Below are 10,000 nucleotides of genomic sequence, written 5' to 3'. Positions count from 1 at the left end.
AAAACACATAATATTGTGTTTAAAATATAACACAATATCAACTTATTTAGTGAACTGTTGTATAAAATCACATTTAAACTCGTGATATTCGGGACAAAATCGTGTAATAGCCTACTGTTCCCCTGCTCCTGTGATATCGTATGATATAAATATAAGACAAAAACACATACGGGGCATTTTTGCACCAATATCTTGAATTTTAGGGCATAACTGCATTTATGGAGTTGTTGCTCTGCGTCATATTTGTCAACCGTATGAAATGTAAGATGATGTAGAGGTCTGGGGGCGGGGCCAGTGCATTAACTGCGTTAAAATATTTTAATCGTGTTATTTTTTATTACTAATTAATTAACGCGTTAAACTGACAGGCCTAATGTATGTATGTGTGTGTGTATATATATATATATATATATATATATATATATATATATATATATATATGTGTGTGTGTGTGTGTGTGTGTGTGTGTGTGTGTGTGTGTGTGTGTGTGTGTGTGTATGTATATATATATATATATATATATATATATATATATATATATATATATATATATATATACACAGATTTTTTTAAAAGAAGTTTCTTATGCTCATCAAGGCTGTGTTTATTTGATCAAAAATACAGAAAAAATGTAATATTGTGAAATATTATTACGATGTAAAATAAAAAAAATTCTATTTTAATATACATTAAAATCTAATTTATTCCTGTCATGCAAAGCTGTATTTTCAGCATCATTACTCCAGTCTTCAGTGTCACATGATCCTTCAGAAATCATAATAATATGCTGATTTATAATCAGTGCTGGAAACTGTTGTGCTGCTTAATATTTTTTTTTGGGGAACAGGTGATACTTTTTTCCAGGATTCTTTGATGAATAAAAAGTTAAAAAGAAGAGCATTTATTTAAAATATAAATATTTTTTAACAATATATACTACCGTTCAAACAACTGTTGCCAACATAGATAATTCTAATAATAAATCAGCATATTAGAATGATTTCTGAAGGATCATGTGACACTGAAGACTGGAGTAATGCGTCACAGAAATAAATGATGTTTTAAAGTATATTAAAATAGACACCATTATTTTATATTGTAATAACATATTGCAATATTACTGTTTTTTTCCCTGTATTTTTGTTCAAATAAATGCAGCTTTGATGAGCATAAGAGACTTCTTTAAAAAACATTACAAGTCTTACTGATCCCAAACTTTTGACCGGCAGTGTATATTAGGGAGGTACGTACCAAACCGTCATGTTTGTGTACCGTTACACTCCTGCTGTCTATACTAACTGGTCTGGTCCTGCTGCAGGTCCCTCAGTAGTGTGCGTGTCTCCTGAAGCCGTTCTCGGCGGAGACCCCGTGACTCTGCGCGTCCTGACGGGCGTTCGAGCGGCTCCTCCACGCGCTCTGGACCGGCTGCTGATGTCCAGGAGTCAGATCTCAGCGCGGCTGTCAGAGATGGACGCTCAGCTGCTCAGACTGCAGAGCATCGCCGATCACATCGACCAAGAGTTTGCCAACACCAGACTGGTAAGACATGAAGCTGCTGATGAGCTGCACCATGGGAAACGCTCTGACTAGGGCTGCAGGATAAATCGCAATGAAATCGCAATCGCGATCAGGCAAAAGCTGCGATAGTCATGCACATGTTGTCAGTGAAGCACAGTTCTGTGATCAGCAGTAAATCTCCATCAAACTCCAAATATTTACATTACATTTACATTTAGTCATTTAGCAGACGCTTTTATCCAAAGCGACTTACAAATGAGGACAATAGAAGCGATCAAAACCAACAAAAGAGCAACAACATGAAAGTGCTATGACAAGTCTTGGTTAGCCTAACGCTAACCTTTTAAATAAAGAAAACAAGTAGATAGAATAAAAAAACAAAGCTAGTGTTAGAGGGTCAGATAGATACAAAGAAGACTAATAAATACAAAGAAGACTGATAGATAAAACAGAATTAGAATAGAGAGTGCTAGAGTTCAAGGGTCAAATAAAGATGGAAGAGATGTGTTTTTATGAGCCTAACTGGAAGGTGAAATTGTGATGAAACGATGGGTTTGCTGAAACTACAAGCAAGCAGTCTGTCTTAGCCAGGTTGAGTTGAAGGTGATGATCCTTCATCCAGCAAGAAATGTCTGTTAGACATGCTGAGATGCGAGCAGATCGTCGGATCATCAGGATGGAATTAAAGGTAGAGTTGAGTGTCATCAGCATAGCAGTGATATGAAAATTCATGTTTCTGAATGACAGAAACTAGTGATGCCATGTAGACAGAGAAGAGAAGAGAAGTGGTCTGAGAACTGAGCCCTGAGGCACCCCAGAAGCTAGATGTTGCGACTTGGACACCTCACCTCTCAAATATGCCCCGCAGAAGAATCTTATGAAATTTATTTATTTAGAATTTTATGAAAAATAAAATGTCATGTTCACACTGCCCCAAAAAAAAAAAAAAAAAAAAAAAAGTGAACGAAAATGATTGAAAATAATTAAACTGTCAGTAATAAAAAAGCAAAGGACAAATGCAATGGAATAAAAAGATACAAATGAAACAAACTGTGCTTTAATGTTTTTTTTATGCAAGTCTCAAGCAGTTAACAAGCCTACTACAGAAATTAATAATCAATTGTAAAATAAAACAGCATAGTCTTCACTGTAAGAATTAAACTTTCTTTGTTTCTTATTAAAGCTACAAAGGTCCTTCACTCGAGCAGTGTGTGATTTTGAATGTCTTTTGTTGTTTGATTAATATAAAGCACACAGTCGAATCAGGAATATAGCTGCTGTCACTTTAAGAGCCGCACTTACCGTTACACGTGTATTTTCATTCTCAACATTCATTTATTACATAACCGACAAGGGTTTGTGTGAATAATCACTAAGCGGCGCATTTTAACACATTTTTGCATGTATTTGACCATTTAGGCGCACCAATAAATCTAATATACTTCTAGAAATCAAAATCCCATTTTGCAAAAGTCACGTTACATGATTTTACAGATTTGCATGTGAAATTGGGCTTTTATGGAGGAATGAAAGAGCAGCGCTGGAAAGGGGGCGGAATGGGGAGCAACAATCGTTTTATCTTGATGTTGAATGTTATGGTGTCGTTCTGCTCCTTGTTTCCCCCGTGTTTTGGTTCTTTGGTTTCGATATTAAACTGCCTGCATTCAGATCCACATTCCCTGCCTGCCTTCTTCATCCTCCAGCTCATAACAAAAACATGTTATTAAATGTGGTATTTTCACATGCTTTCAGATGGAGCAGCATTTACTACACAGAGCCGTAGTTCACTGAGAAGCTACACAAACCGCTGTAAATGCCGCAAACGATTTCGATGAACGATTTGCGATTTTGTCTTTTTTTTGTGTAGCTTGTCAGTGAACTACAGCTCTGTGTAGTAAATGCTGCTCCATCTGAAAGCACGTGATGGAGATTTACTACTAATCACAGAACCGGCTTTACTGATGAGATGCGCGTGACTATCACAGTCGATTAATCGTGCAGCCCTTTCTCTTCAGCTGGTGAACACTATCGAGACGCTGAGTCCTTCAGCGATGGAGAAGAAACCTCAGTCCAGCTCTCTCAGAGTCATACAAGAAGGTGAGACGACTTCAGCAGCTTTATATAGAGAAATAAAGTAGAATAAACAAGGCCGTTTAACAGTTCTGCTGAATGTGTGAACAGTGAGGAGTTACTGTCCTTCACCGCATCGGTTTGGAGCCACGGCCGACCCAGAGAGACAAGATGAGCAGGTTTTGTCTTCTTCTGTATTGACCCGAAGTTCAGTCCATCACGAGCGCTTTCCTCCCACAGGTACGTTATCATCTCTCCTCACATACTCACAGAGTTTTCATTAGGGGTGGGAGAAAAGAAAATTCACCTAACTATCGCTATTCTTTTTAAAACGATTTAAAAATAACTAAAACGGTATGCAAAGTAACATAGCACTTTATTTCAGAAAGTATTTTTTCTACTCATTTTGTTGAACATTTGACTTATATTCATGTGCAAGTTCAGTGTTTTGGGTCTTGAAAGTTTCATGGTTCTAGGTACTTTAAATATACACCGTGTATGTGTATGCTTCTGAAATAAAAGCTCAGAAAGATGCCATGCATTGTTTTTGTTAATTACTCATCATATAGAGTCTCTTTGATCAAGTATTTTCCATTGTCTTTAATAAGCAAACAAAATTCACAATAAATTGTAATATCGAATCGCAATAGTTATATAATCGCAATACTCAATTATCGCAATATACACTACCGGTCAAAAGTTTTTTCATGTTTTTTTAAAGAAGTCTCACCAAGCCTGCATTTATTTTATCCGAAGTACAGAAAAAACAGTAAAAATTTTAAATATTTTTACTATTTAAAATAACTGTTTTCTATTTGAATATCTGTTAAACTGTAATTTATTTCTGTGATCAAATCTGAATTTTCAGCATCATTACTGCAGTCTTCAGTGTCACATGATCTTCAGAAATCTCTCTAATATGCTGATTTACTGTTCAAGAAACGTTTATTATTATTATTATTATTATTATTATTATTATCATTATCATTATCATTATTTTTTCAGGATTCTTTGATGAAAAGAAAGCATTTTAAAAAATTTTGGTAAAGAAATTATAGAAATGAATACTTTTATTTAGCAATTATGCTTTAATTTGATGATAAAGACATTTATAATGTTACAAAAGGTTTCTATTTCAGATAAATGCTGTTTTTCTGAACTTTCTATTATCAAAGAAACCTGAAAAAATTATACTCAGCTGTTTTCAACATAATAATAATAATAATAAATGTTTCTTGAGCAGCAAATCAGAATATTAGAATGATTTCTGAAGGATCATGTGACTGGAGTAATGATGCTAAAAATTCAGCTTTGAAATCACAGAAATAAATTACATTTTAAAATATATTCATATAGAAAACAGTTCTTTTAAATAGTAAAAATATTTCAAAATTTGACTTTTTTTTTTTCTGTACTTCGGATCAAATAAGTGCAGGTTTGGTGAGCAGAAGAGACTTCTTTAAAAAACATTAAAAATCTTACTGTTCTAAAGCTTTTGACGTGTAGTGTATATTAGAGTATAGTAGAGTATCGTCCCAGCCCTACTTTTCATAGTGTTTTGTTTGAGACTAGTGAAAAAACCCCCCGTCAAAATACACCTTTAAGTTGTTATTTTATTACACTTTATATATTTGCATCTGTAGATTAAATTACAATGCATATCTTAAAGGGCCATTTTCAGAATTTTTTTTCTCCACTTCAGAAGCACTTACACCAAAACGTACAGTTTTACTCCTATCTATATTCTATATTATCTATATTATAGAAGGTTTTTATAGAAGTTTTTAAATTTTTATGTCATTCACTCTGATTTATATAACACTTTATTTCTTAAGACATGGTGGAAATGTTTTTTTTTTTTCTGGCTGTTGACAGTATTTTATAATTTATTGAGTAATAAAAAGAGAAATCCAAAATCCCTTCTGTAAAAACCTTTAACTCTTAACATATCTCTATTCACCTGTGGTGTCTTGCCTTAAACAGTCTTTATTTTATTTGTTTGCTGTAAATTTGTAAGTGTTTTTTTTATTTTTATTTAGCCCTCTGGTGCTGTTATCTGAAAACCTTAACGTTTTGTTTTATTTTAATTTTTTAAATAAATAATTTTTTACTTCTGTGGAATGGTATGAAACTTGATAAGGGCTTTGGCACTTGCTAAGTGAACACACATACAAAAATCATGGGCATGATTTAAAAAGGTTCAATCGTCTTATAGACTACATTGTTCATGGTCAAAAATGACTACATTGGAAACGAATGGGAAGCGTTTGGTAGTGCACCAGAACAAAATATTCCTGAAAGCTCATTTTTTGAGATATCAACCTCAAATTTGGAACACAACTTTAGATTTCTTGCTTTTAGATTTTTTTAAATAGTATTTTTGTGCATTCTTCATAATAAAAAAATAAAACTTCTTTTAACCTTTTTTTTTTTTAAGTTTCAGCTTTTAAAATGTTTTCACTTCAGCAATAAAGTGTCTTCTTTAAAAAAAGAGGCCAAGCTTAAGTCTGCGCTTCAAAGCATTCAAGATTTATGAGTTGGAAATTAAATGTTATGCTCAAAAAAGTGGTTGACAGGTAATAAATGGATCATAACTATTCCATTAAAATAATTTAAATCCATAAAATCCCCTAAAAATACTAAATGTTAAATAAAAAACATTATACAAATAATATACAGTGCATTCATTTAATTGAAATAAAAAATGTCATGTGAACAACAACATTTCTTGTAATCCCACAGCATGTTTGTGTAGTTGTGCTTTATGAATAAATTTGAACTGAATTGTCTGTTCATCGCACGGCTTTGTGTATTAAAAGGTAGGTTGTAGGTTCCTCAGGTCCTCGCTTTAACATGATCTGCTTGTTTTCAGTGAAACTGGAGCAGCGTGAGCAAGATACTGATCCTGGTGAGTGACCTGCATCTCACACACACACACACACACACACACACACACACACCTACAGCTGAAGTCATGGATGTGTGTGTCTCTGGTTCTTTTCCTGCAGATTTGACGGAGTGTTTGCTTGAGAATCCTGTGAAGTGAGTCTGAAGTGTTTGACTCTTTGCCAGTGATTTCTCTGTATTTGTCCGTCTGATTTCATCCGGTTTCTCTCTCTTCAGGCCGGCGGAGGAGACTCTCGGGGTCAGCGGCCTCAGTGACGTGAAGGACATATTGTGTGAGTTAATCAGGGACGGCGCTTTATCCCGATCAGCGCTGGATCTGTCTCGCTCAGGAACGCTTCATCTGAGCAGGTGAGCTTCACAAATGAGCTCACTAGGACAATTTAAGCAATTTAATACACCTTTGTAGTTCTAGTTATAGCACGTATTAAGTTTCTTTCATCAAAAACAGTCATAGTTGAGTTATTCATGAGCGGTTTTTGCTCAGATGCAATGTTGTTTTAGTATACTATTATAGTTTTTATTAATATTTTGTATTAAGTTTTTGTTAACATTTTATTAGTTTTGTAGTTTTAGAGTCTATATGTTTTTTATTAGTTTTGTTTAATTTGAAGTTTTAGTTATTTTAGTAACCAAAATGAGAAATGTTGCCAATAACTAAAATAAAATATACAAAACTTAATTTTTTTTAATTTTAGTTAGTTGCCATTTTATTAATATTTTGAATTAGTTTTTATTTTTCTTTCTAATTTAACATTTTGATTTATTGTTGTTGTTTGTGTTTTTAAAAATGTTTTTATTAGTTTGTTTCATTTTTAATATTAGTTTATTGTTTAGTTGAAAGCCTAAAATAACTAAAACTAAAAATGAAATAAAAATTCATAAAAACTATATAGACTTTAAAAAACACAGCTGATGAATAGAATGTTTAATAAAATTAAGAAGAAAATGGAAAAATAAATCCTAACTCGAAATATTAATAAAATGTACTATAATAATTTTATTACATTTATTGTTGTATTAAAAATGAAATAAAAACTATATAGACTTTTAAAAACACAGCTGATGAATAGAATGTTTAATAAAATTAAGAAGAAAATGGAAAAATAAATCCTAACTCAAAATATTAATAAAATGTACTATAATAATTTTATTACATTTATTGTTGTATTAAAAATGAAATAAAAACTATATAGACTTTTAAAAACACAGCTAATGAATAAAATGTTTAATAAAAGTAAAAATAAACCCTACTAAACCCAAAATCTACTGTAATAATTTCATTAAATGTATTATTTTAAATATGTCTCTGTTGCCACTAATTAAAAATAAAATATATAAAACTTAAAATTAATATAAGTTTTTATCTTTCCATTTTCAATTTTCTTTTTCACTTTAATTAACATTTTATTGATTAACTGAAAACAAGATAAAAAAATGAATAAAACCTATTTAGTCAGTCATTAAAAAAAACATACAACAAATGAATAAAATGCTAACTAAAATTAAAAAGAAAATGGAAAATCAAAATGACCTAAATTTTAATAAAATAAAATGAAATAAAGTATAAGGTTTAGATATTTAATTTTATTTCAGTCAGTGAAAATGATTTTAATAGTTTTAGTCAACTGTACTTGGATAAAAGAGTCTGAATCTAAATGATCTGTGTTATGATTGGCTAAGTAGGTCAGTGAGGGATGCGTGACGCATATATTGATTGATTTGATTGGATCTGTGGTGGCGGCAGGTCAGAGGTCAAGCCGAGCGGAGCCATGATGGAGGAGGAGCGCAGGGATGTGAGGATGTGGATGAGGAGGAAACAGAGAGAACGACTGACGGAGTACAGAAAACAGAGAGAAGAGAAGAGAGAGAAAGAGCACAGACCCTTCATCTCTCCAGTTAAACACGTGAGACGCTGACCGTTTGTGTTTGATTGCAATTATTCTCAGAATCTGTTTTCTTCTAGACTTTCTTCATGTTGAGAAAAACCTGTTTCTGTTGGGTTATAAATCAGGATTCTCAAACAGTTGCTAATATTTATTTCCACATTGATTATATGAATAATTACATTTTTATTAATACATAAACTACTGTTTAAAAGTCTGGAGTCTGTAAGATTTGTTTAATGTTTTTCAAAGCGTCTCTTATTGCTCACCAAGGCTGCATTTATTTGATTAAAAATACAATAAAAACTGTAATATTGGGAAATATTATTATCATTTAAAATAACTGTTCTCTATTGTAGTGTATCTTAAACTGTAATTTATTTCTGTGATGTGCAGCTGTATTTTCAGCATCATTACTGCAGTCTTCAGCGTCACATGATCTTCAGAAATCATAATAATATGCTGATTTGCTGCTCAACAAACATTTCTGATTATTATCAATGTTGAAAACAGTTAATGTTTTTGTGGAAACTGTGATGCATTTGATTTTTTCAAGTTCAAAAGAACAGCATTTATTTGAAACAAAAATCTTTTGTAATATTATATCTTTACTGTCTCTTTTGATCAATTTAATGCATCCTTGAAGAATAAAAAAAAATTAAAAGTAGTTTTCTTAAAAAAAAAAAAAGTTTTTATATATTAAAAATAATTAATGCAATATTACAATATCTAAATAAATAATTATAATATATAATTTAATCTTTATTTAATTAATAAAATATGAAAATATGTACATCTAGATTTTTTTCATGTATAATGAAATTTAATAACAATTAAGAATAAATAATAGTTTTTAATCAACAATAGTATTATCTAGAGACTGAACATTACTGAACATTAAATCCAGTGCTGTGAATATTGTGTGAATATACTGTGAATACTTTATGCAGCTTTAGTTCTATACTAAAGCTATTGGTTAAACATCATTTGTCTCGTTTTTCCACACGTATTTAAGTCTATAAGTGAAGCTTGAAGTTTTAGTTTTACACAAAAGCCTGTTAGTAACTTTATTCTTCTGAATAATTCATTCCTGCAGCAGAATCCAACCTCCGTAGATCTGGCAACCAGCAAGAAAACCAAAGAAGAGCGAGACAGGTATGATTGTGCGTGTGCTCGACTAACATGTGCTGGTTTTCACGCGTGTTTCATGTGATCCGTGTGCGTTTAGGCTGCTTCTTCAGGAGCATCATGAACAGAGAGCGCGTGACGCCTGCGGTCTGATCGCTGAGCTGCTCACCACACCGATCAACCTTCCCACAAACCCACAGCACAGCCTCAGGTGCATTCTGGGATTGCCTCCTCTGTGCAGGCTGCAGTTGTTGCTTTTGATGCAGATCCAGTGCTTTGTTTGGAGAATCAATGCTGAACGTCCTGCGCTGTGTTTCAGGAGCACAAATAAGAGGATTCCCAGGAGTCCGAGCGGAGCACAGGCTTCTCTGGGAAAGACCGTCGTGCTTCAGAGGAAAGCTGCAGCGAAAACACGCGGCTCTTTGAGCGGCAGACTCGGCCTGCACAGACCAGGTTCATATTTGTTTCATTATTTCATTTATAAATGTGAGCCG

General features: G+C 32.7%; 1 protein-coding gene across 1 annotated transcript in view; it reads left to right on the top strand.

Annotated features, from left to right (window-relative positions):
* The first annotated feature begins 1,159 nt into the window (after positions 1 to 1,159).
* Positions 1,160 to 10,000, top strand: part of LOC131547867 (ciliogenesis and planar polarity effector 1-like) — a 14,953-nt gene continuing 6,112 nt past the window's right edge. Inside the window, exons 1-11 of the mRNA XM_058788613.1 lie at positions 1,160 to 1,243; positions 1,319 to 1,539; positions 3,534 to 3,615; positions 3,700 to 3,828; positions 6,461 to 6,496; positions 6,597 to 6,630; positions 6,712 to 6,843; positions 8,240 to 8,399; positions 9,475 to 9,533; positions 9,607 to 9,717; positions 9,826 to 9,959. Of these exons, the coding sequence (XP_058644596.1) occupies positions 1,432 to 1,539; positions 3,534 to 3,615; positions 3,700 to 3,828; positions 6,461 to 6,496; positions 6,597 to 6,630; positions 6,712 to 6,843; positions 8,240 to 8,399; positions 9,475 to 9,533; positions 9,607 to 9,717; positions 9,826 to 9,959 (985 nt within the window). The 5' untranslated portion in view covers positions 1,160 to 1,243; positions 1,319 to 1,431. The remainder of the gene's footprint in view (positions 1,244 to 1,318; positions 1,540 to 3,533; positions 3,616 to 3,699; positions 3,829 to 6,460; positions 6,497 to 6,596; positions 6,631 to 6,711; positions 6,844 to 8,239; positions 8,400 to 9,474; positions 9,534 to 9,606; positions 9,718 to 9,825; positions 9,960 to 10,000) is intronic.

This window comes from Onychostoma macrolepis, chromosome 10, assembly GCF_012432095.1.
Source record: "Onychostoma macrolepis isolate SWU-2019 chromosome 10, ASM1243209v1, whole genome shotgun sequence".
Lineage (NCBI taxonomy): Eukaryota > Metazoa > Chordata > Actinopteri > Cypriniformes > Cyprinidae > Onychostoma > Onychostoma macrolepis.
This window is presented reverse-complemented; position numbering and strand designations above follow the sequence as displayed.